General features: G+C 57.0%; 1 protein-coding gene across 3 annotated transcripts in view; it reads right to left on the minus strand.

Annotated features, from left to right (window-relative positions):
- Positions 1-2144: 2144 nt before the first annotated feature.
- LOC111160295 (coiled-coil domain containing 57) overlaps positions 2145-26261 on the minus strand; it is a 94539-nt gene continuing 70422 nt past the window's right edge. For all 3 annotated transcript variants that reach the window (XM_022523252.1, XM_022523251.1, XM_022523253.1), the window contains one exon: positions 2145-3793. In XM_022523252.1, coding sequence (XP_022378960.1) covers positions 3591-3793 — 203 coding nt within the window. In that variant the 3' untranslated portion in view covers positions 2145-3590. The remainder of the gene's footprint in view (positions 3794-26261) is intronic.

Below are 26261 nucleotides of genomic sequence, written 5' to 3' on the forward strand. Positions count from 1 at the left end.
CCGGTCCCCGGGCCGCGCCGGGCCGCTCGTACCTGGTCTGGCGCGGGCGGCGGCGCGGGCGGCGGAGCGGGCGGCGGAGCGAGGATGGAGCGGGCGGCGGAGGGGAGGCCGGGCCGCTGCCGTCTCTCTGGCTCCCTCTAGGCCGGCGCGACTCTATTTAACCGCGGCCGTCCCCGCGCGGACACGCCACATGGGCTGACAGCTTGGCTGCGCCGCCCAGGCCAATGAGCGTCGGGGCTGCGCCCCGGGACCCGGCGCGCCGCCGCCGATGGGGTGATGCCGCGCGCCGCCGAGCCGCTGGGACCCCGCGCGGGGGCGCGCAGCCGCGGGGAGCCGGGCGCTCGGGGGGCGCCGGGAGGGGCGCCTCGGCACCCGCCCCCACCCCCCCGCCCCCGGCTTCCGAGCCCCGCCCCGCGGGCCCCCGCGCGGAACCTCCGGAGGCGCACGCGCACGCGCCGGGACCCGAGCCCCGCGGCCGCCCCCCGCCCCCTCCCGGGGCCGCCCCCCGCCCCCTCCCGGGGCCGCCCCCCGCCCCCTCCCGGGGCCGCGGGGCCACGTGTGCGCGCCGCGCGGGGGAAGCTGGACAGGGATGTGCTTGGGTGCCACTCGGGGACCACGCTGGGGGCACGCAGGGGGACCGGCCGGACCCCCGGGAACACCGACCGAGCGGCCCGCGCTCTGGCCGCGCGGAACGGGGCTGGCGTGGGGCGGCGGGGGCGGGGCTCGCTCCGCCGCCGCGGCCAATCGGGGGCCGGGGGCGTGCGCACCGGCCCAATGGCGGCGCGCGAGTGGGCGTTGCTAGGCGATAGGGTGATGGGCCGGGCGGCGCGGCGGTCGTTGACCCCTGCCGAGGGCGCCCTGGGCGGGGTCACTGCCGGTCACCGCAGCGCGGCGCGGCGGGCCTCCCCAGTCCCGCGGGCCGGCGCGCGCGCCCCACGGCTCCCGGAGCCCGCGGGTGGGGCGTGCCACGGACACCGCTAGGCGTGGTTCGAACAAAGGCGCCCCGCTGGGCAGAGGCACTCGCGCGCGCACGTGGCCGCTTGCACCCGCGGGCGCGCACACGCCCGGCTGGAGGCTCCAGCCCTGCGTCTCCGCGCACTCCCCAGCTCACGTGCTTGTACAACTTACAGAAAGACCTAGGCTTCCAGACCAAAAGGAAACCCACCGCCTGTCTAGGGGACAGCTGACACTCCAAGAGGGCTGCCTCCCTCCCTAGTGGCCACACCCTACAGGACCCAGGCGCCGTATGGGCCCCCCAGCAGGTCCTTTGTGAGGCTATGCAGCTCGTGTCGGGCCCCAGGAGGGCCAGTGCCCAGCTTCCTCTCCACCGCCTCATTGTCTTGAAATCAATGCTGCGCTCCTCGGCGGTCCCTCCAGCTTTGCTTCCGGGAGTGCAGGGACTGTGCAGCAGGCCACTGGCCAGGGACGCTCAGGGACAGCACAGAACGGGACTGGCGGGGTGACACCAGTAGCCGCAGCTTCACTTGGCCACATGCCCCTGGATGCCCCATAGTGCTCACCAGCCCGATGAGGTCCTCGTGGTCCCTCCACGCCCTGATGCTTCCATCGTCCCTTTGCGTCTTGTCACTGGGGAGCTTCTAACTCCTGACAGTGGAAGGAAGCGCAGGCCAGGAAAAGATGGGAGAGTGCCCTGAGGTCCAACAGGCAAATTAATGTCCTGAACAACCTTCCCATGGGTTTTTCTTTCTCTTCCAAATTAAAAATTTTTCAGCTACCTTGTACCCTAGGCCAGGAGTCACTGGACCATGGTGCATCACACTCCCAACCTTGGGTGACTTGAACGGTCCCAGGCTCATTTCTTGCTGGTCAGTGGGGCTCTGCTCACTGCAGCCTGCAAGGGGCCAGATAATGGGGGCCCACCCCAGGCTGGGCCAACCTGAGATGGAGGGCCTGGGTTGGTACCTTCAAGGGAGGGCTCGGAGACTGGCTCATGGGCTCTTTTTTTTTTTTTTAAGATTTTATTTATTTACTTGACAGACAGAGATCACAAGTAGGCAGAGAGACAGGCAGAGAGAGGGGGAAGCAGGCTCCCCGCTGAGCAGAGAGCCCGATGTGGGGCTCGATCCCAGGACCCTGAGATCATGACCTGAGCCGAAGGCAGAGGCTTTAACCCACTGAGCCACCCAGGCACCCCGCTCATGGGCTCTTAAGTGCCTCTTCGGAAAGTCACAATGCATCTCCGCTCAGGTTTTCAGCTTAAGGAAGTCACACAGCCACGCCTCACTTCTAAGGACACACCAGAAACGGCAGAGCCCGCACCACCCCCCTCGGCAAGTCTTCCTCCAGGTTGCTTCCTGGCACAGCGGGGGGGGCCCCCCCCGCATGGCCTCTGCAGCTCCTGGAAGCACAGTGGGCCCAGGCCGAGTATTATCCTGTGGCAAGGACGTCCCCAGGCCCGTGTGCCGTCACATGGAGCTCAAGGGTGCGCGGGATGGGGCAGGAGCCATTGCAGACCACTGGAGCCTGGTCTGTGGTCTCTTGGCCCGACATCAGGGCGACGCGTGAGCTGCAGCACCACCCGTTCATGGTCTCTCCCTGCGATGTGCTTCCACAAGCGCCCCTGCACCTGGGAGCCAGGTGGGGAGAGCACGTCGTGCACATTCTACATGAGGTCAACGGAAGCCACAAAGGTGGCACGATGTGTGCCGGTCAGCCTTCCCCCAGCACTCTCCCATCCTCCCAGAGAAGCCGTCTGCCCGGTTCCGTGGGAGCCGCTGCCCAGAAAGGGAAAGCCTGCACGCGCAGAGAGCTCAGGCTGCTTGAGGGCACGACCGCACTCTGCCTCAGGCGTGGACAGACTGTCTCTGTTAGTGAGCGCTGCCGCGGGCACGGAATGGCCTGGCTCTGCCAACCAGGTGTGGACACCAGAGGAGCCAGAGGCTGAGGGCTCTGGGGGAGCACAGCAGGAAATTGGGGTCGTTCCCTGCAGAGCAAGTCCGCAAGTGCCAAGCATGTGTGGTTACAGTGTGTGAGACGTTTCTCAGGTAGGGAAGTGTGGGTGTGGTTTTGTGGTACTTGGAGCAAGGGGTTCAGTGTCCAGCCCCAGGCATCAGGCTGTTGGGAATGCCTCACTTCTGTCCTACGTGGGGAGCGGACGTAGAAGGCTCCAGACTGACCTGCTGTGTTGGCCTCACGGGGCCAAAGAGGTCTGGAAGTGCCACCCCCACATCACCAGGGGCCAGATGCCAGCAGCTAGGCCGTCCCTTCTTCCAGGAGGTCCCCACGCATGGCAGCACCCTGTGGGGAGATGCCTGTTTTGTGGACGGATATTCTGCTCCCAGTGTCCCCCAGCACCGCAGCAGGCTTACCAGCCACGCTGCCCTCCTGGCTTCCTCTCCCAGGTGAGGACTGCAGGGCTGAGCACGAGCATGGGAGGCACAGGCTTTTATGGCTCTGGGTCGGTCAATGGGGCCTCTGCTCCGGGGCCGTGGGCACACTCACACTCTCCTCGTGCACATGTGGGCACTCACACACACCCCCCACCCCGATGCGGGATGAAAGCACGGGCCCCACGTGCCAACACGGGACGGGAGGCTGGACGGCGGTTGCCATGAGGAAGGCCCGAGAAGTCAGTCCTTCAAATTGTAGTTACGGATCTTAGGGGGCTGCTGGCAGCCTTTAAGTTTTGAAGGGGGAGCTCTGGCGGGTCTGGCGGGGAGGGCCTTTGCCCGAGCTTCCATCTTCATCCCTTCGACGGTAAAGGCTGCCCGTGTCGCCACAGAGCTCGCGGCCGGGTGTCCACGGCTGTCGGCTGCTGGTTGCACAGTGCACTCTGCAGAAGGACAGCAAGAGAAAAGCCTGTCACAGCACGAAGGGAGGAAGGGGCAGGAAGCCTGGGCTCCCCGAGGACGAGCTAAGCGGCTGTGCCTCTCGCCCGCACAACCCAGAAACCCCATGCCTTGGCCCTCAGAGTAGAGCCCGTCAGGCCAGAGGTCCTCCCTGGGGGACGAGCTCCGCGGCTGCAGCTGTGCCTCGGGGGCCCGGCTCGGGGCGGATCTCTGGGACACACACGCCTGGGCCTGCTCCTCCACTGGGCGCTCTGGACACACCATCTCCTACTGTGACCATTTTGTAATGGGTCCCCCGGGCGGGTGCTGAGTTAATGGTTGACCCAAGGCAGGTCTCAGGCCGTCCCCAGCTGTCAGCCACCTTCTGCCTGCTGGCTGTGCTTGCCAGCCCCTCCAGCTGCCCAGCAGCCCTGATGTGTGCGTTCAGGCACAGGCCGAGGACCCAGGAGCCTGGCCCACGTGCCGCACGCGTGGGCCCACACTCAGGGGCAGCCTTTCCGTAGTGGCCACCGCGGCGTCTCTGGACTCGGGCACAGTAGGGGGCTTCCAGTTTCCAAGCTTCTCTCTACTTGGCAAGTTTTTAGAACTAGGACTATATTTCTTTTGTAAACAAAACAAAAAAGATGGTGGTGGGAAGCAGCTACAGCTGGAAAGTTCCCAGAGAGGTCAGAGTGGCTCTCCCTTGTGGGCTGGCCCAGCAGGGAGGGCCGGGGTCCCTGAAGTACCCCAGGAGGGTCCCGGCAGATGGGAAAGCTATCCCAGAGAGCACACGTGGGGCAAGGTGGGGCCCGGCACCAGCATCTCACACACGAGACACACGGGTGACACACACACCACACGTCTCGGAGCCAACTCCCCAGGGCCTGGACCCCACAGGGCAGTGTGCGGCACAGGTGGGGGACACCGTGTGGTGGCGACCCACCCGGGTGAGGTCTGAGAGCAGGCCGAGGGGACAGGAAAAGGCCTGTGCTCTGGAAAGCACACACAGGTGAGGCACACTGTGGGCTTGCTGGTAGTGTCCCCAGTGCTGGGAGGTGGAGGTCTGCCATGTGTACCCAGGTCCCTCGCCCTCACCTTGGGCCTCTTCTGTCCTCTCAAGTACCTGGAACTGGTCTGTTCCCTACAGGCTCCCTGGGGTCACACAGCCTTAGGCCCCCTTCCTGGGGCCAGGCCCCGTTCTCCTCCTAGTGCCTGGGCTCCAAGCACCGGGATCCTGGAGTGGGGCAAGGTTGGTCCCTGGATGTCCCTGTTCCTCTCTGCTTCCCGAGGCCATGGCTGTCTCCCTCATGGAGGAAAGGCCCGTGCCTTTGCTTCTCCAACTGCAGACCAGTTCCTTCCCCTGCACACGCCCACTCTCATCGGCCCCATCCCGACAGCTGATAATATCTGGGCCCGTCCTGGGCGCCTGGGGGGCTCAGTTGGTTGGGCGACTGCCTTCCGCTCAGGTCATGATCCTGGAGTCACAGGATCGAATCCCGCATCGGGCTCCCTGCTTGGTGGGGGGTCTGCTTCTCCGTCTGACCTGCCCTCTTCTCATGCTCTCTCTCAAATAAATAAATAAATAAATAAAATAAAAAAAATCTAGGCCCACCCTCTGCTCCAAAGGCAGTGGCCAGCGGGGAGGGGCAGAGTTGGGACCCTGACCCTACAATGTGAGGGACCAGCCCTTGCAGGGGTTCCACGGGCCTGGCCTGAGCTCCCCCTCGCCATCCACTGCCACTGGGGTTGGAGAGGCGGGGGGGAAAGTGGCGCTCTGGGAGGAGGAAGAGCCCAGGCCCCGAGGCCTTGTGCTTGGGGGGCCCGTGACGCGGACAGTGGGAACAAGGCCTCTGAAAGAAAACGGCGGAGGCAGCCATGTAGTCTTGGGGGTCTTTGTCACGCCCCTTCCCGCAGAGCCCTCCCTGAGGCGGCGAGGAGGCAGCCAGTTGCCCCAGGTGTGAAGCTGTTTGCCCTGTGGCCACAGCCCGAGACACGCCCTCCTCGCTCAGGCTGGTTTGTGGCAGGGGAGCCCCCTCCGCTCTGCCCTTCCCGGCCGCCCCTGCAGAGCCCAGCCGGGACCGCTCTGTCTGCACTGGGGCCTGCCTTGCCGGCTGCCGGTCCGGCCCCCCCCGGGCCCGGGGCCTCACAGCTAAGAACGTGAAAGCAGAAGCCTGTGTCTGTGCCGGCTCCCAGGGCTCTGGGAGTGCTCCGAGCTTCCCGGCTGCCTGGAGCTGCTGCTCAGCCCTCTCCTGACTTGGGGAGGCTGGCTGCTCTCCAGCCTGACTCTCCAGAGCCTTCCTTGGGGCCACGGGGGCAGCTCAGCTCTCAAGTCCTTGTTGCGGCCTTGGACACGAGGGACAAGGCCTCCTCAGGCTCACGGCAGCCTTGGCTGGTGTAGGCAGCCCTCCTGGCTCCCCTCCTTCCATCCTGGGTGCTGATAGGCCCTGCTTCCACTGAAGCCTCCCTCCTGCTTCTGTGGGAGCCCCTCATGCCGCAGGGTCCAGCCCTTCTCAAATGGATGAATTGTACCCCCACCTCGCCGTGCCCCTCATCCCAACCCCCGCAACTTTCCCTGTAAGCAGGCTCCATGCCCAGTGTGGAGCCCAACATGGGGCTTGAACTCATGGCCCCGAGGTCAAGACCTGAGCGATCAGGAGTCGGATGCGAAACCGACTGAGCCCCCAGACGCCCCCCAGCCCTCCTTTTGATACATTGTTATGAATTAGATCAGGTCAAACTCCCCAGAAGCTTCCAGGGCTTCCTACCATGGTGGGATGGAGCCCAGGCCTTCAGTAGACAATGCATCATGAGGGGTGGCCTCTCTCCTAAGCCCATGCCCCGAGTCTCCAGAAGCTGCCAGCTACTTCCCAGAGCCCCGAGTCTGCCCGGAGTGACCCTGCAGGGAGCTCCTGTCTGCCCTCGGTACAGAGGCTCTGGGTGGACACTCCTGGGCACGGCTGTACTCAGCAGGGGGAAGGCAGTGCATAGGAAACCCCAGATCCTTCAGGGCCCGTCAGGCTGCCCCTGGCCTGGGGCTGGAACCCTCTTGTTAATCACACTGGCATGCCTGCTCTGCCCCCTCCTCCCTGAGGTTAATACCCAATGCCAACCCTTAATCACTCCTTCCTACTATCATTTTCGGGGTGCCCCTCCCTAGATCTGAGTTTGCCCAGGCCTGTCTGCTGATGCCTCCCAGTGTGGCCCAGTGTGGTTCCTGTCCTGCGTCTCAGGAAGCGCCGCTGGGCAGCAGGGAGCATCCTGGGGCCCCAGGGAAGGGAATTTAGGGGACATACCCTGTGAAAGCAGCTAGCCCTCCCCTTGTCGGGGGCTGATTTGTCCGAGGCGGGCAGGCAGAACCCGGAGAGCGGCCCAGCCCTCCACATGGCCTCTGTTCCTTCTCTGGGCCCTGAGGCTGGGCAGCACAGGAAAGAGGAGCTGACAGAGGCCAGAGGTGGGGCGGGCGGGCCGCAGAGGTGTGGGTGCAGGGGTGGGGGTGGGGCCGGGACAGTGAGGACTGCAGGTCCGGGAAGGAGCAGAGAGTGATGGCCAGTCCATCAGCCCCGCAGACGCGGTGGCGGGAAGAAGTGCCTGGGCCCCAGAAGGGAAAGCGTGCAGTGGACAAGCCGGGGGTGCGGCCTGTCTGAATAGGACATCGGGACCCTGGGCCGAGGGCCTGGGGAGCATTCAGAGAGCCGTCCTGTGAGGCACAGGGAGCAGAGGGGGAGGGGTGGGCTCGCACCTGCCTCCTTTCCACAGATCTAAGCCCAAAAGCTGGCTAAACGGGGTGAGATTCACGAAGGACTAGTGTCCACACGGGACCATGGCGGGCACACCGCGGTCACAGCCGGCAGGCTCCCTGCCACCCGTGCTGGGGCCGTCCGGCCTCGTGCCCCCGGCCACACGCCGCAGTGAGCTGCTCTCTGCCCCTCTTGGCGGAGGCTGCTGCAGGGGACTGAGGTAATGCTCTCCTTTTTCTCGAAAACGTGGCCCCTTGAGAGGGCTGCCGCTGGCCACATGCCCACAAGCTGCCCACCTTGCTCAAGGCGCTGAGCCACTCTGGCCAGAGGCCTCCCCACACCAGACCCCAAAATGGCTCTCTGGAGGCCCGGTGAGGGCTGCATCCGGGCTGCTCTCGGGAGCCCCAGAAGCAGCGGCAAACGGACAGAACGCCCACAGGCCAACCGCCGAGGTGCCGGCGGAGTAGGGGTCCCCGCGCAGGCTCCCCTGGGTCCGGGGCCTGGCGGTCAGGCTCTGGGCCGTGGCGTGCGGCTCCGGTGCGGCTCCCTGTCTGGCCGCAGCTGCGTGGGAAGCAGCAAGGCCCGTGGTGGCTTCCCGGGGCGCTTCCCTCCGGAAGGGCTGGCCACGAGAGGACACGCGTCCTGTGTGCCGAGTCCTGACGCCGAGCCAGCAGGGCTCAGGGCACAGCTTTCTGCACGCATTCCTGTCTCATCCCCGCGCCGCGGTGTCCCCGTTCCCCTTCACCGCCCCCGACCCTCTCCAGGAGACCCAGGGGACGGTGGTTAACTTGGCTCCAAAGGGGGGTGGGCGCGATAGGCATCGATGTCCCCCTCCTCAGGAGGCCAAGCCAAACTGCACGGAGACGTGGGCCTCAGGGCCTGAACCACAGTGCCACGGCCGTGCTCCCGACTCAGCCTGGAAAGGGGCCCGGCCACCCTTGGGGGCTGGACTCCAGCTGAAAGGGGGCCTCGGCTGCCCGCAGGGTCCAGAGCGTCTCTCCGCCTCGTGCCCCAGCTCAGGAGGCTTCACGAAGCCCAGAAACCGACCTGACGGAGCCCCTGGCTGCCCCACGGGCCGCGCGGCCCACCTCCTCCCTGGCCTGACAGAATGTCAGCTAGGACACGTCGGCCTGCCTAGAAGGTCCTCCACCCACAGGAAGCCAGGGGCCGTGAGTGCGGCCCAGCTTCCAGCCCAGCGGCCCGTGGGCGGCTCTGCGAGGGCCCGGGTGGCGGGGGCGGGTGGAGGCACCACGGACAGGCCAGAAGACGGTAGGGCTGCGGGGATGGCAGACGGCGCTGGGCCCGCTGGGGGTGCCCAGCCCGGGGTCTCGGGCTCCCCGGCGATCCCTGCCCACGGTGGCCTGGAGACGGGGCCGCCTCAGTTCCGGCGCACTGGCTGCTCCCTGCACTGTCTGGCAGAGGCCCAGCCCTCAGGAGCCAGGTCTGCCCTCCTGCCTCTGAGGGCTGCAGTGCCGCTGGGGACGCTCAGGACAGACGCTTCCAGAAAAGGCTCCTGTACAGAAAGGGGGGGGCTGGCTCTAGGGCCTGTGGTCCCCACGTGGACACCAAGGCAGGGTCACTGTGCATGTCAGAGATAAAAGTTCACATCAGAAAATGCAACCGGGGGGGCACCTGGTGACGCAGTTGGCGGAGCCTCTGACTCTTGGTTTCAGCTCACTTTGTGGTCTCAGGGTCCTGGGATGGAGCCCTACATCGGGCTCCCTGCCGGGTGAGAAGCCTGCTTCTCCCTCCCTCTCTCCCCCTGCTTGTGTTCCCTCTCTCCCTGTTTCTCCCTGTCAAATAAATAGATAAAATATTTAAAAAAAAAAAAAGGAGAAAGAAAAAGAATTTATCTCAGTAATGCGAGGCCAGCTTCTTCTCAGAAAATCTACACATATTTACCACATCAATAAGTGAAAACGGAAAATGCAGAAAAAACTGATAAAGCTTAATACCTATTTGTGATGAAAACTCTCAATAAATCTGGGTTATAAAAGGAACTTTTAATTTGATGGAGGGTATATTTTTAGAACACAGCAATCATAAATATTTGGCAGAAAAACCAGCCTCATTGCCTTCAGGTTTGTGAGTGGATGAGATGCCCACCGTCCTGTGGCTGTAGGGTCCAGCCAACTCTACAAGGAAAGAGCGAGAAATCAGGAGTAGAAGGCTTGGAGGGGAAGGCGACAGTCGCCCTCTGAAAACGACCCCCTGATGTACTTAGGGAAGACGACTGCTGGCGTGGGTGCCGATGAGGAAGCCAACCCGGGACTCTGGGGAACTTCCCTCTAGAACAGCAACCGCCTGGGGGAGAGGATAAAATGTCAGAAGTAGGGAAATTGTGAACAGGACGGCCGCCTGCTTTGTGAGTGCATGGGTCCTCGTTACACAGTCGGAGGCTGGCGGGGGGCTGCGTGGTGGCCCTTCCCTAGGAGAGGTGAGTGAGTGTGACAGATCTGCAGCCTTCTCCAGATGTAAAATGACCCCATGAGACAAGAAGGCGGATGTCTCACCTGAAGCCGATGGAAACCCTGCCATTATACTTCAGGTGAGAGCGAGCGAAAAAACGCAAGTAAGTTTGTTCTATACCCGGTTTAAAGTCTTTTAAAGGGTAATGTCTTCACCTTTGCCGACCCGCAGGGGCTCCTGGGGCCCTTCCAAGAAGCCCGGGGGCCCCGCTGGGAGGACACAGGCTATGGTAATGACCTCCCCCAGGAGCTCCTAAATTCCACAGCGCAGAATAATTAAGAGAGCTGAGCAAATTGATAAGAATTACCAGGATCGGGCACCTGGGTGGCTCAGCGGGTTAAAGCCTCTGCCTTCGGCTCAGGTCATGATCCCAGGATCCTGGGTTCGAGCCCCACATCGGGCTCTCTGCTCGGCAGGGAGCCTGCTTCTCCCTCTCTCTCTGCCTGCCTCTCTGCCTACTTGTGATCTTTCTCTATCAAATAAATAAAATCTTTAAAAAAAAAAAAAGAATTACCAGGATCCTCGGAGGTCCCGCAGCGACCTGGAAGGGATGCAGGCGGTGTCTTCCTGACAGCAGGAGAGAGACCGAGCGCACGGAGCGGAACAGGGACGCCCACCAGGAGCCGTCACTGGATCGTCGCGGCTCCTTGCTGAGAAAATCGCTTCTATCCAGTTACAACTTACGGGCAATAAAATGCACCCATTGTTTTTTTAAAGATTTTATTTATTTATTTACAGAGAGCATGAGAGGAGAGAGGTCAGTGGGAGAAGCAGACTCCCCGTGGAGCTGGGAGCCCGATGCGGGAATCAGTCCCGGGACTCCAGGATCAGGACCTGAGCCGAAGGCAGTCGCCCAACTGAGCCACCCAGGCGCCCAATGCACCCATTTCTAACCATACATCTCAATGGCTTTTAGAAAACGTACGCCTTGATGCGTTTGGAACGTTGATCCCCTGCAGCCCCAAGCCAGCCCTGCCTTCTGCCACCACTGATCACACAGTCTCTTCTAGAGTTTCACGTCAATGGAACACAAGACACTAGGCACTTTCTGAAGTCTGGTTCTCCCAGAAACCGAAGAAATGTTTCCTGAGAACATTCCTGTTCTTATGAATGACCCGAGCTCCTTTACTTGCGGGTTAGTGTTCTGTTCTGCTCTGGGGGAGTGCGTGCCTCGTCCCCTACCTAGGCTCGAAGCAGCTATAAACATTCATGCTAAACTCTTCGGGTGCATCTTTTTTTTTTTTTTTTTTTTTTTTTTACTTATTTATCGGAGAGAGAGAGAGCGCACGGAGGGAGCAGCAGAGGGAGAGGGACAGGCAGACTGTGTGGAGCATGGCGGGGCCTGATGTAGGGCTCCATCCCAGCACCCCAAGACCGTGACGTGAGCCCAGATCAAGAGCCGACCGGGTCTAACCACCGACCCCCAGGTGGCCCTGCGTGGACGTTTCCCTTTCTCCTGCACAGTAGCCTTGAAACCAGAGGGCTGAGTTGTGCAGTGAGTACACGTTTAACTGAAGAAATTGCCGAACCGCTTCCCAAAGCAGCGGCGCCACATCACCCCCACCCCACCCCGGCCGCCGTGTGCGCACGCGTTCCCGCGGCTCCACTCCCGCCCGACCAACACGGTCTCGGTCGCGGAAGCGGGGGGCTGTCCCTGTTCTTCAGGTCTGCAGTGCCCTCGTGACATCACCCTCGAGCATCCGTCGTGCGCTTATTCTCCATTTAATGATCTTCTTTTGTAAAGAGTCTTTCCAAGTATTTTGGCTATTTTCTGTTGTGTGCATTTGTGTCTCATTCTTGACTTGGGAAGTTCCTTGTACGTTCTGGGTGCAAGTCCTCGACACGCCGTCCCAGCCTGTGGCTTACTTTCTCACGTCTTCACCGCGTCACTGGGAAAGCGGACTCTGCGTTGCCCACGGAGTCCAATCCATCAGTTTGTTTTTTTTTTTAATATTTTATTTATTTGAGACAGCCAGAGAGAGATCATAAGCAGAGAGGCAGGCAGAGAGCTGGGGGAGGGGGGTGAAGCAGGCTCCCCACTGAGCAGAGAGCCCGATGCAGGGCCCTGAGACCATGACCTGAGCTGAAGGCAGAGGCTTAACCCACTGAGCCACCCAGGCGCCCCTCATTGTTCCCCACTTTTATCTTTACTATTTTCTCCTACTATAAACCTAAACTTTGAATTTAGTTTGTTCCTATTTTTCTAAGATTTTATTTTTTTTTTAATTTTAGAGATGGGGTGGGGCACTCCGGTGGCTCAGTAGGTGGAGCCTCTGCCTTCAACTCAGGTCTTGACCTCAGGGTCCCGGGATGGAGCCCTGCATCAGGTTCCCTGCTCAGCGGGGAGCCTGCTTCTCCCTCTTCCTCTCCCTCTGCCACTACCCCTGCTTGTGCTCTCTCATTCTCTCTCTCTGTTAAATAAATAAATAAAATCTTTAAAAAAAGAGAGAGAGAGAAATGAGGAAGGGGCAGAGGGAGAGGGAGAGAGAAAATCTCAAGCACACAGTGTGGAGTCTGATATGGGGCTCAACCTCACCACCCCGAGATCATGACCTGAGCTGAAATCAAGAGTCGGTCGCTTTAACCAACAGAGCCACCCAGGGGCCCCTTATTTGTCTAGCTTTTTGAGGTGGGTCAGGTGGATGACTGAATTTAGAACAGTGTTTTTCTCTCATTTAAGTATTTGGACGCTTAAGTTTCCAAGTACTACTTTGTGATTTCTTCTTTAACCCATGAGCATTTTTTGTTGTTGTTATTTTCTGAGATACTTCTCTGTTCTTGATTTCCAATATAATATGTTTGCAGCCAGCAAATAACAGTACGTATGATTACCATCTTCTCAAATTTACCAAGACCAGTTTGATGGCCAACATGTGGTCTACCTTGTCAAATGTCCCATGTGCATCTGAAAAGAATGTGTGTTTGCTTCAGGTTACAGAGCCGCACACACGCCTGTCCGGCCGAGCTAGCTGACTGAGCTGCTGAAACCCTCTGACCCGCTGACTTCTCTGTCTCCTTGTTCTGCTGGTCACTGACAGAGAAATCCGCAAGGCCCCAAGTACAATGACGGATCCCTCTACATTTCCTTCCATTTCTGAGAGGGTTTTTTAAAAAAGATTTTATTTATTTATTTTAGAGAGAGAGAGAGCACAAGTCGGGGGGAAGGGCAGAGGGAGACGAGAGAGAATCTCAAGCGGACTCCGTGCCGAATGCAAAGCCTGACGTGGGGCTTGATCTCACGACCCCAAGATCACGACTTGAGCTGCATCAAGAGTTGGATGCTCAACTGACTGAGCCCCCCAGGTGGCCCTTCTTCTGAGAGTCGATAAACTCCATGCGTTTACCACGCTGGCATTAGGAGCATACACACTTGGGAAGGTTGTGTCCTCCTGATTAACTGACTTCTATGCCGTCACGAAATGTACCTCGTAATCTTAGTACTCCTCGTTGGGAAGTCCACCCTGCTGGACGTTAGGTAGCCGTCCAGCCTCCCTTGTCTCTGTCTCTGCACGTACAAGCGGGCTTCGTGTAGACAGCACACAGTCGAGACTAGCTTTCTGCTCCCAGTCGGCTTTGTAATGCAATATTTAGACCATTATGTTTAATATAATTGTCAACATGATTGGTTTTAATGTTTTAAATGTATCTTCTTGCTAAATTGCACTGCTGATTGTTTTCAGTCCTGTCGGTCCTTGTTCTTCTCTCCCTCTGTCTGAGGCTGCTCTTGGGTTGATGTTTTCACTCCATTTTGTCTATACTGCACTACTGGCTGTTCTTTGTCATTGGTTTTTAATGGCCGTTCTGTGGTTTACGACGTGCACTTTTAACTTACCTCATTCTGCTGTGACACGCTGCTGCACAATGTCACCTCCAGGAGCCTTGCAAGAGCGTGCTTCCCCTTCCCTGTCCCACCATGCCTGCCATCTCGTCACCGGTAGCATCTCGTCACCTTGTGACAGGTAGCACACACCTCTGACTTCCACATGTCTCACAAGCCCCATAAGACACTGTTAATACGTGCATTTTAAACAGTCAGTGAGCATTTGAAGAAAAATGTAAGCCTGTCCTCTTCATTTACCTGCAGACCCGCCATGTCTGCCTCTCCGGATTATTCTCTGTTGACCCCCGTTTCCATCCAGCATCATTTTCTTTCAGTCCGAAGAGCATCCTCTAACATTTCGTGTAGTGGGGGGTCAGTTGGTAGTGAATTCTGTCAGATTTGTTTATCTGTGAAAGCTTTTATTTTGCCTTAATTTTTGGAGGATATTTTTGCTAGATACAGAATTCCATTTTGACGGCTTTTCTTTCAGTATTTTAAACCCGATGAGCCTTTGTCTTCTGGCTTGCACAGTTTCTGAAGAGAAGTCTGCCATAATTATTTGTTCATCTCTATGTACTGTGTCCTTTGTTTTTCCTTTGACTGCTTTTTAGATTTTCTTCATCACTGATTTTCAGAAACTCAGCTGCAGTACTCCCTGGGTGGCACACATGTGTTTAGCCAGCTGCTGGGGTAGTTGAACCCAGATCTGTGAGAGAAGAGTTTGCATCAAATTTAGGGGGGAATCTGTTGTTTTTTTTTTTTTTTTTACAGAGAGTGAGCATGCAAGTGGGACAATCTCCAGCAGACTCTGTGCTCAGCGTGGAGCCTGATATGGGGCTCAATCTCATGACACCGAGATCATGACCCGAGCTGAAATCCAAGAGTCAGACGCTCAACCAACTGAGCCACCCAGGTGACCCTAGTCATTATTGCTTGAAATCGTTTGTCTCTTCCTTGTTCTCTCCCCTTCTGTTAGACTGATGGACTCTGGAAAGAGGCCGAGGCTTTTTCTCTCTTTGCGTCTCATTTAGGACAGATTCTCTTGCGATGACTTGGAACTTTCTGTTCTTCCTTCTACCATCTTTATTCTTGGGTTAATCCCATCTAGTGAGCTTTCCTTATCAAATATTATGGTTTCCACCTACAGAAGTTTTGTTTAGAACTTTTCATATTCTCGGTTCTTCTCATCATGTGAATGTTTTCCTTTAAGTATTTGAATGCAGTCGTTCCAGTTCTTTTTAATACCTTTGTCTGCTCAGTTATTTCTGGGTCTCTTCCGACCGGTGGATTTTCCTCTTGCATGTGGATCACATTGCCCGCTTCTTCACATGTCCTGTACGTTTTGATCGGGTGTTAGGCATTGTAACATTTCCTTGAAAAAATTTTTTTAGAGTGTTGGTTTTATTTTGGTGGGCATTTACGTTCCTTGACTGGTCATTTAGAAGATTTTTAACTTTTCTAGTCTAAGTCTACGTGGGGCTTCGCTCCAGAGGTCCCTAGGCCTACTGCTGATGTGTGACTTCTCTCGGTCTCCACTAAAGGGAGGTGACGACGGAGACTCATCCCTTGGACTGAGTATCTCCCTGCTCTGACAGCTCTGGAAATGGTTTGGCTTACAAGTTGTCTGTCTTTCCTTCCTCTTTTCGTATAGATAGCTATGTTACACGTCTATGGGCTAGTACGCAGGGAGGACTCAAAAAAATGCCTCTACAGGTTTCTGGAGCTCTCTTCTGTGTAGTATCCTCCTTTCTAGACTGTCCTGCGACTGCCAGCCCCCTCTGCCTTCCCAAACTCCAATTCCCATTTTTGCAACTCAGTAAGGCTGCTGAGTTCTGTTTGGCCTCCCTCGCTGTGTCTTCAGCCCAGAAATTGCCTTCAGGCAGAAAGTCAGGGGGATTCTGGAATTCACCTCATTTGTTTTCCTTTTTTCAAGGACCATGATCCTGCGCTGACTACTGCCTGATGCCTGAAAACAGCTGTTTCATATATTTTGTCCAACTTCCTAGCTGTTTACGGAGAGACATTAAAGTCTAGTCCATAGGATAGCCAGAAGACAAAGAGGGCATTAGCCATGCTGCGGCCCCAGAACACATGCTGCTGAAGAGTAAGCCGATTTGGCTATTTATTAAAGTATTTACTTTGGCATAGAAGTTCTTTCTACATAAACTTTCCCCCAAGTGGCATAACTGTTTCATCAAAACTCTTTCAAGAGAAGAGCTAACAAAGATCTACTTGACTGCCGCTTCTCGAAAAGTTTACAGGACACTCTGCACTTCTTAAAATGTCTCAGGTTGTAATCATTAGCCCAGGCAGGAAGCCGGTGCTGCTCGCCCAGCTCAGGACCCGGAGCTGCTCCCTCCTCTGACCAGAGCACTGGTTCTGGGATTTCTTTTGTTGTGATCACAACAGTGCCGATAGGTAGCGCACAGCAACCCGTAACAATTTCACTGGTGTGCCAGGTACTCCCATCCAGTCCTGCCTGAGAGTGGGAACAGGCGGAGCCAAGAGGGTGAAGGGTACTGGGCAGCAAGGGGGAAGACCCCTTGCCCCCTGGGGTCCCACGACCTAATAGTCAAAGTGCCGAAGAAGCTTCCTGGCTCTCAGGGCCAGCCCTTGCCCCCACGTGGCTCACGAGGTCTCTCTGTGGCAGTGGCCAGCGAGAACGCGTGCTGAGCCCGCCAGCGGGAGGTACTCCACCCATCAGCAGCTCATGCTCCCAAAGCCCGGCCAATGAGCCCTGACTGGGAATTGCCTCACAACACATTTCTGGTGCAAAGGCCAGCCCCCCTGGCTCTAGCTGGCCTCCTTTCCTGTGGCTTATGCTGCTGGTCTCTGAGTCGGGTCTCATAAGGTTCTCCTAGGTCTATCTGTCTCACAGATGCTCACATTCCAGTAAGGCTCTCAGACCCAAGGGGAGGTCCCTGGTTAGTGCCCAGGTATGAGGACTACACAGGAAGAAGAGACTGTATTGTTCCAGGTGCATTTACAATAGAATCACAAGACATTCTTTCAGGTCACCTAACCTGTGTCATTCTAACCTGCCTTATCACAAATCCGTATCACAAGCGGCCGTCACTCAAAACCAGTGCTGGGCCACATGAGAAAGAACCAGTGCTGGGTTTCATGAGAAAAACAAGAGCATCTCTGGGGAAGCCAGATGGTAATACCCTTGGTCTTAAGCAGACGTGGACGGGGTAACTCTAAGGTCCCATGTTCACTGTATGTTTTTATGACCTCAGACCAGGGCTGGGCTCGCAGAGCCACAGCTGAAGGAAGGTGCCTTCAGAGGAAGGTCCAGACCCTGCTCCTGAGCCGACGCAGCCTTCAGGGAGGGCACAGGACAGTCTCCACTCAAGAACACAGACACCAAGAAGGGGACAGATAAGATGAAGTCCTGGGGGCCCACTCAGCCCTTGTCAGAGGCAGGTGACATGCTGCAGGATGGACATAGGGACAAGCCCAGGAGGGCCTGGTGTGTTTGCCCTGTGATAACAAGCGGAAACATACCGGACTCTCCAGTAGAGAAGCCCAGTTTCCCAGCAGTCACCAGATTCCCCGGCTGGGAAGGAACCTTGCCAGAGGCTGGGCCTCGTGTGCGTGCGGTCCTGGCACAGCCCCCAGCCAGGGGGCCACACAGCATGAGGCGGGGCCGGCCCGGCTCAGGGGAGTGTGTACCTCACAAACCAGCGGTAGTTCGGCCCACACATTGTTCTGATTTTTTAAATTAGTTGCCAATACTCAAAAATGAAAACATGCTATATAAAAACAAGATTTCCTCAGCCCTGGTCTGAGGCCATTTTTCTCTTGAAAAATGGGATGATCTGGCGCGTTGCACCATCTGCCATTGAGGGTCAACCGCGGGACGGTGTCACGGGCTCGCTAGAGCCAGCCACCAGCCCGCCGCCACTGCCACCCGGAGGACCGCCCGGTGGTTAGCGCGGCCCCCTGAGGCCTGCACGCAGCCATCCATGCCTGGCGTCCACGGGCACTGTGGCGTGGTCTCTCCTCAGCCGGTGGGCTCAGGGTCCGGTGGGCTCAGGGTCCAGAGAGCAGCGGCTTGGACTCTGGTCCTGATCCCCTGACCGGGAGCTGGGAGACCTTAGGGGGTGACTTAGTGTCTGTGGGCCCAGGTCTGCTCACCCGAAGGCAGAGCCCCGGCCTCTGAGCTCCGGGAGCTGCTGAGAAAGGGACCCACTGCTGAGAGGCCTCCATGCGCGCTCGGGCTGCAAACACGAGGCGGCTAGCTCTGTTTTTCCGCGGATCCTCGGATCACTGGTGAGGAACCGCCTGGCAACGCGCTTATCTGATTGAGATGTCATCTCTGTAGAGAGCTCTGTTTGGAAACATTCTTACCACACAGCATTTAAAAATAATTTCGGATTAGAAGCCAGTTAGTAGCACCATGCATATAGCCTTTTCTTAACCTTTTATGCAACCTTTTTAGAGAGAAAAATGTTTAATTTCAGGAAACACTACTGTAATCTTCAAAAGAACAATAATTGAAAGAAAAGAAAATGACACCCACATTATATCCTTTGAAAGTTGTAACCCTTCTACCCCTCCTCATTTTGATCCCCCAGGAGATCCCCTTGGAGGCAGCAAGGGAGGGAGGGTGAGGGTCTCCATGCAGGGGAGCACTGGGTGCACAGAGAGACCTTTTCAGACCCCACACGAGAGCTCCCCCCCCACCAGCTACCATGGTGCAGCTCCAGCAGGACCCACCTGGAGTGGGCGGGGCCTCCCAGGCAGAGCCCGCCTCTGACTCTAGAGGAGGTGACCCCACAGCCACATTCCTCAGGTGCCCCTGGGCCATTATCTGTCTGACCTCTGGGACAGCCTTGGCCCTTCCCCCAGCCACCTGCCCTTGCTCCAGTCAGGCCTATCGCCTCTGGAGCTCCAGGAGTGCAGGGAGGACCAGGACTTGGACCCTCTGGCTAGGAGCTCCCTGGCCTTGGGCAGGCACTCAGAGTCCTGGGCCTTTGTTTCCTCACTTGAAAATGGGACAGCACTGGTCCTGCCGACGGTTTCCTCACGAACAGCCGCTGACCCCGTTCAGGTTACATTCATTTGTAAAAACAGATCTCTAGCCACCACCTTCCCAGAGCAGGGTCAGAGTCCCCTCCTTCTGGGTTCTGACTTTCACAGCTCACAACGAACATGCATTTTCTTACTCTGCGAGCTTCCGCAGTCACTTTTAGACACGGTGTGAAACCTAATGACCACAGCACCTGAAAGACAGCCTGCCTCACCCATAGTTTAAACCTGCAGATTAAAACCAATAATGAAATGTACTTTTCATCATCACATTGGCAAAATAGAAAATGCTTAATAAAAATCCAGAAGTGCTGGGGGCGCCTGGCTGGCACAGACCGTGAAGTCGCTCACTCTGGGTTTTGGCTCAGGCCCTGATCTTGGGGTCAAGTCCCACAAGGGGCTCTGTGCTCAGCTCCGTCTGCCTGAGATTCTCTCTCTCTCCCTCTCTCAAATAAATAAAACCTTAAAAAAAAAAAAAATCCACCATTATGGGAGTTAGGAAACACACTCGTACGCCCTGCAGCCATGAACACAAGCTGGGCCAACTTCCTGAGGGTGATTTGGAAATAGCTCCACAGAACTCAAACCACTCACACCTTTGACCCAGTGATTCAACTTGGAGATACCATCCTGACAACAGACTCCCACAGCCCCACACATACACAGTAGCACGGTCTTAGGAGAGAAGACCACAGGCCATTGAAACGTGCATGAATACAAAGCACTTAAAGCCTGTATTCAGCAGCGGATCACTGAACTACTGGGAGGTGTTAGCTCTGTTTGTCTGTACCAATACAGAGAGAGATGGCAAATGGGGGTTTAAAAAGCAAGCTGTCTGCTGCTGTATACGACTAAAAAGAAAAGGGGAGGCACGCACATTTGTAAATATTTGCTTCTGTGGCCACAGAGAGCAGGGCACACCTGAAGAGGAGCAGGGGACACCTGGAGAGGAGCAGGGGACTGGACAGTTGTGGTCTGGGGGACAGAGATGGGACTGGAGGCAGGCAGGGGACTGGTAGGGAGGGAGGGGGGAGAAGGGGACTAACTTCTCGCGGAAAACCCTCTGCACCATTTAAATTTATTTCTCAGCCATAAGGAAGTAGGTGTCCACCATAACTGGCTGAGGTCTGGAGCCCCCTTTGCCCCAGTGGGCGTTCTGCTTCCTGAGTGTCCACACACGTGGAAGGGACACTTGGGAGGCTGACTGCCCCAACCATCCCTGGGACGGACACACCAACCCAACGCTTCCCGGAAGTCCCAGGGCCCCGGCCTGCCCCTCCGAGCTGGGTCAGGCTTCCCAAGGCAGGTGCTGAGTTGCCAGTGGGGCCCGACAGCTGTGCTTTTCTGCTGCGGCCCTGGCTGAGTGCTACTGTCCTGCTCAACTGGGATGAATTACTCGTATGTGAACTTTGTCATCTTGCTTAAGAAAATCTCTCTCCAGTTAGATCATTTTTGAAGTGAAAAAGGGATTATTTTAGACATTTGTGATTTTTAAATCACATCTCAGGTTAACCTTCTGGTCTTTTGTGAAACCTCAGTTCCATTTCTGTATATCTTCAGGTTTGATTTTAAGTCATTTAAGTGTGCGGCCGGCACTGCTGGTGGAGGGCAGTCCCTTCTGCTCGGACTGGCCATTCCGGGCTGGCCTCTAGAAGGCCTGGTTCTTTCCCTGTGCGACCTCTTCCTCTTGAAAACACACTCATTTAGCTTCAAGGAAAACTAGCAACCAGCCGCTTCAAGGTGGAGAAAACAGCTTTATGAGATGTAGTACTTCCTCCCAGGAAGAGTCCACTGTCAAAACCTACTTTGTCGACAATGCTGGGCACTTGCTCTAATCATAGGCTCTTCCCGGGAATCCAGATCCCTGGGCTGCAGACTAAGGGCCTCCCTGGGTTCCATTCTTTCCAGTTATCTCCCTGCTCAACTTGATTGAGCACCGATTGTGTACCGGCTCACGCTGACCACGGGGTGTGCGTGTGTGTGTGTGTGTGTGTGTGTGTGAAGGATCAAGGCCGATGCCCCCAGCCCAGGTGCATGTAGCCCCAGCATGGGGGCTGGTGCTGGTAACCACCGCTAGCAGGGCTTGCAGGGAGGCAGGCAGGCACTTGCAAAGGAAGGTGGGGAGGAGGTGTCCACCAACGCAGGCCGGGGGGGCGGGGTGCCGAGGTTGCAGTCCCTAGGCCCTGCAGTGGGGTGAGAGGAGAGAGGGTAGGAAGGAGGTGTGGGTCGGGGTTGTCGGAAGTGGGGCTGGGCGGAGGGCTGGGATGGAGGGTCCTACCCTTCAGACAGGATGGAGGAGCGAGTGGCGCCCTGAGGCCCTGGACCCCAGGCAACTGTCTGGGCACAGGGGGTCGGGCTGGGGCTCAGGCCCCAGCCTCACATGGGGGTGCAGCAGGGATGGCCAGGCCTGCTGGGGGCAGGATGGGGGTGGCTCTGGTCCCGCCTAGAAACCAAGGAGCGTGTGTGTCCTTCCAGTGTAAGAACCACGTGCCCCCTGAGATATACCGTGAACTAAAGGTAATTCTTCACGTTTGAATGCAGATGTCCCACACCATCAAACTACTCACCACTCTGACTGCTCACGATTGCTACTCACCCTGCACTGAAAATGGGCAAGCGCGGAACTGCTTCCCCCAGTTTCTAGAATGGAGCCCCCAGCCTGCTTGTCTGGGGTCCGACTTCCAGCTTTCTACTCGACCATCAGTGCTTGGGGACACACGTTTCCCCTCCAGCAGAGTTCCTGTCTGCCTAAGACTGTCTTTGAGGAATCCAGTGAGGTCTTCAAAAGTACTCTTACACGACGTCGAGAATCATACAGGCAACTCGGTTATGCGTACTCGATACTCCGGTGTAAAGCTCTGTGGCTCATTAGACATCTAAACCTCATTAATTTCAACCTATTCCTCCCACCTCAGTTTTTCAAAGGGCAAACCAAAAGCCTACACTGAAATGTGTCTGCCTTTTCATTACGAAGCCCTGCTCACCAAGGACAACAGCAACCCACCCTCCCCTGCACAGACCGTGTTGAAGGCTCCTCCACACCAGCGTTCCCCAGCTTTCCCGCTGAGGACCCCAACACAGCTACTGGCTGCTGTCCTCAGGGTTTGAGAGAATGCCCTGATGAGGTGGAAGAGGGGTCGTCAGGAGCTCTGGAGAAGCATTTCCATTTGCGTTGAAGAGAAAGAGAAGCACAGCCAACCCCGTCATGGTCGGGGCTGCTGCAGCCCTTCTGGACCACCAGGAGGAGGGAGAAGCCCGGAGGAGCCGGCCCCAGGCTCACCTGCCTCTGGACCTAACGTGCAAATTGAGGGACTCCCCTGTGTGGGTCAGTGTGTTGGTCCCACCGCTGTGCCAGGCACGCCACGGGTCAGCAACGTGATCGAGCGCCCGCCACCCAGGCTGCCCCTGTCCTGGCTCCAGTGAGCACATGTAAGTTTCTGGGGGTGCCATGATGAGATAAAGTGTTTTAAGTCACTCCCATGACGCTGTCCCGTGACCTGTGCACAAGCATGGCAGGCTGCTGGGGGCGGGGCTGCACTCTTCCCCACGCAGGAGGGTCTCTGCTCTCACCTGTGGCAGCCCTGCTCACCACAGGTCTGACGCTGCTGGGCCGTCCCCTTCTACCTGCTTCCCGACTTGTCCAACAACCGTTTCACAACTGGGTTCTGCAAGCCTCCCATAGCCGTCTCCTCTCTGAGCCGTGGCTCTGGGTCACACTTAAATACAAGCAAGAAAGGAGATCTGACCGGAGCCTCCTTTCCCACCAGCAGACCTGCTCCCAGGACAGCTCTCCAGCGGTCTCTGGCACCTCTGCTGTCAGAGCTCAGACAGCTTCTGTTCTGGACTCTCCCGTGGGTGTTTGTGTAGCCTGGCCTCAGGCGGAGAGGGCAGATGGGCCTGCAGCCCACCCCCAAGTCCGCCTTGCCCTGGTGTGGGGTAGGGGATGGGGAGACAGGGGACCCACAGCTGTCGGCTGTGCCAGGAGAGACAAAGCCTCACACCTGCCCTTGGGGCCTTGTATCTTCTGCCGGGCCCCATGAAGCAGTGGCCCGTGCCCCGTCAGCTGAGTGCGCAGTTCCGGCCGCCCCTAACGCCCTTGCCTCTGTCCTGTCATCGAGAGAGGCCTGTCCCGTCCACCCCCAGCCCCGCATGGCCTCCGGCCCTCCTCTCCTGAGTCTGCCTCCCCTGCGAGACCTACCTGCCCCCCCCACCTCTGTGGCCTGCACACAGACAGGCTTCCTCCAGCGTGGTCCTCTCACAGGGCACGGCTCCGGGACAACTCCTCCACCCCGTCCTGGCCTCCAGCCACTCCCCCCGGGAAGCCTGGCATGACCCCACCACCGGCCCCCGCAGACCAGCCGTGACCCTGCAGTGACCTCCACCTCACCACAGTACGAGCTGCCTGACCTCCCCTGTCCTCCCCGCCACACGACCCACGCCCCCCGGTGACCACTCTCGCCGTCTTTAAGACCTTCCGTTGCAAAAGATGCCCAAATTTCACCAAGCACACATACATGTGTGGTTTCAAGAACAGAAATAAAATGTCCTAATGCATAAAGCAGACACTGGGGCGCCTGGCCGAGCCCCTGCTGGGGCGCTCAGCCCTTCATCTCCAGACGGAGAGTTCGACATCCGTGCTGGGTGCTGGGATTACTTAAAAAAAAAAGAAGAAGAAGAAGAAAGCAAACGGCTGTGCGCTGAGCTTACACAATACTGCTGCCCCGTTTTCCTAAGTAATGTTCGACTGGCGCGGCCACGGGCCTCACGGCCCATCGTCTGTGGCCCTCACAGAAAAGTCAGCCACCTGCTACTTCGGGTCCTTTTGTTTTCAGTGAGGGACAGGGGCGGGGGGCCGAGCTGCTCAGCTCTCATGTCTGTAAAGTCTTCGTTTCGCCCGGGGTTGGCGAAGGACGCGTCCCCTGGTGGGGGTTCCGGCCACAGCACGTGCGGATGGCCCAGGTGAGGCGTCGCCAGGCACCTGTGTCAGCTGCGAGCGGGTGGTGGCCGCCGCCGCCCCCACGTCCCCACGCTCCCGCGCTGTCCGGACACACCCCGTGCCCGGCTTTGCAGTCACTCACGCTGGGGTTTGCGAGGCTGCCCGGTGGCGGGGGGGACGAGGGCCGCGCGGCTTCGGCGGATCTTCCCGGGGCACCTTTGGCCCAGACTTGTTCTTCGGAGGCTCTGGCCGGCAGGTGTCACGTCACACCTGCTTACGCTGTCCTCGTGGCTCCTGACCCGCTTTCTTTCTCTTTCTCTTCCCATCGCTTTGTCTCAGAGTAATTTCTTCATATATGTCTGTGTCACCGACCTGTTCAACCCACCCGCCAAGATTTTACTTTGAATAATTACGTTTTTCTTTTCTTAAAGTTCCTGTTTGTTCTTTTCTTAAGCTTGCTTGGTCTTTCTTTATAATTCTTTGGTTCCTGAACGTGCTTTCTTGTGAGTCTCTTACTTGTTTGAATCTATGACACTCAGCCGGTCAGACCTTGTGTCTTCCAGGTTCGTGGAAGGTCTGCTCTGCCTGTCTCATTCCCGGTGCCTTGACCCCTGCGTGTGGGATCCCATTCTCAGCTGGAATCTGATTTGTGGGAATGCTTATGGCCCGGGACAAAGGGGGTCCCCTAAAGTAGCCTGTCTCCACTGCCACCCGGTCCTTGGGGGCTCCACCGGTTCAGAATCCTGAGAACTAAAATCCTCAGGCCACCCAGGCCTTGTAACTGGGAGCAACTCACATGAGAGCCACTCTCTCATGGTGACAAGTTGGAGGTGACAACCCTGCTGCCAGTGTCTGGGCGAGGGCCCTGGCCCCGCTCTGGGCAGGCGGGACACGGAGCTGTTTCTGACTCACCTTCCCACTGAGGGTGAGGAAGACCCTTCCCAGTCTCTGTCCTTGAGCCAGGATCGCCTGTCACACCCCCACCCGGGATGGGCGCTGAGTTTTGTCACTTGCTTTCTGAACACCGTGAGGCTACGACACCCAGTGCCAAGTTTGCCCAGTCTGACAAGGGCCCTGGGGTCGAAGCTGCTGGTGGCAATCAGCCCGCAGTCAGGGCCCCTCCTTCACGGGATCTCTGGCTTTAAGAATTCTTCACCTTCTTGCCACGTATGGGTGCCTTCAAGCATGACTGCGGCATGTTTTAAGAGCACACTCTGGGCTACGTATTTTGTTGTATGTAGGCTCCAGCCAACGTGGCGCTTGAACTCATGACCCCGCGACCAACAGTCGGCAGGGTCCACCTACGGAGCTGGCCAGGCGCCCTGACTGTGGCATTTCCTTCGGCAGGTTTGTGGGGCCGTGTGCAGAGGCAGTGTGAGTCCAGGCCTCTGCTGGGGCGCTGGGACACGGGGCTGAGCTTTGCGCTGAACTAGAGTGACTCAGACGCGAGGCAGAGGGAACACTCTCCTCGAATAAGGCCTGAGAAAGCTTCCCATTAAAACTCTCCTTTAAAATTCTTCTGGAAGAAGAAAAACATATCCAAAGGCTACTATGAGAGATTTGCAAAGTATGTAAGGATAAACCTAAACAAATTTAGTCAAATTTGGGCGCCTAGCTGGCTCAGTCAGTTAAGCATGTGGGTTCGGCTCAGGTCATGATCCTGGAGTCCCGGGATCGAGTCCCACATCGGGCTCCCTGCTCAGCGGGAAGTCTGCTTCTCCCGCTGACCTCTCTCCTCTCATGCTCTCTCTCTCTCATTCTCTCTGTCCCTCTCAAGTAAATGAATAAAATCTTTCAAAAAATAAAAATAAAAAAATAAAAGAAAGAACAAGAAGCACATGATACTCTCAATAGATGCTGAAAAAGCATTTGACAAAGTTCAGCATCCCTTCCTGATCCAAACTCTTCACAGTGTGGGGATAGAGGGCACATACCTCAATTCATCAAAGCCACCTATGAAAAACCGATAGCGAATATCATTCTCAATGGAGAAAAACTGAGAGCGTTTTCTCTAAGGTCAGGAACACGGCAGGGATGTCCACTATCGCCACTGCTATTCAACATCGTACTAGAAGTCCTAGCCTCAGAAATCAGACAACAAAAAGAAATTAAAGGCATCCAAATTGGCAAAGAAGAAGTCAAACTTTAGCTCTTTGAAGAAGATATGATACTCTATGTGGAAAACCCAAAAAACTCCACCCCCAAATTGCGAGAACTCATACAAGAATTCAGTAAAGGGTCAGGGTATAAAATCAATGCACAGAAATCAGTTCCATTTCTATACACCAACAGCAAGACAGAAGAAAGAGAAATTAAGGAGTCAATCCCATTTACATCTGTACCCAAAACTGTAAGATGCCCAGGAACAAACCTAACCAAAGACACAAAGAAGCTATACCCTGAAAACTACAGATCAATCATGAAAGAAACGGAGAAAGATACAAAGAAATGGAAAAACGTTCCATGCTCACGGGTTG

This window comes from Enhydra lutris, unplaced genomic scaffold (assembly GCF_002288905.1).
Source record: "Enhydra lutris kenyoni isolate GAN:26980312 unplaced genomic scaffold, ASM228890v2 scaffoldscaffold75, whole genome shotgun sequence".
NCBI classification, from domain to species: Eukaryota; Metazoa; Chordata; class Mammalia; order Carnivora; family Mustelidae; genus Enhydra; species Enhydra lutris.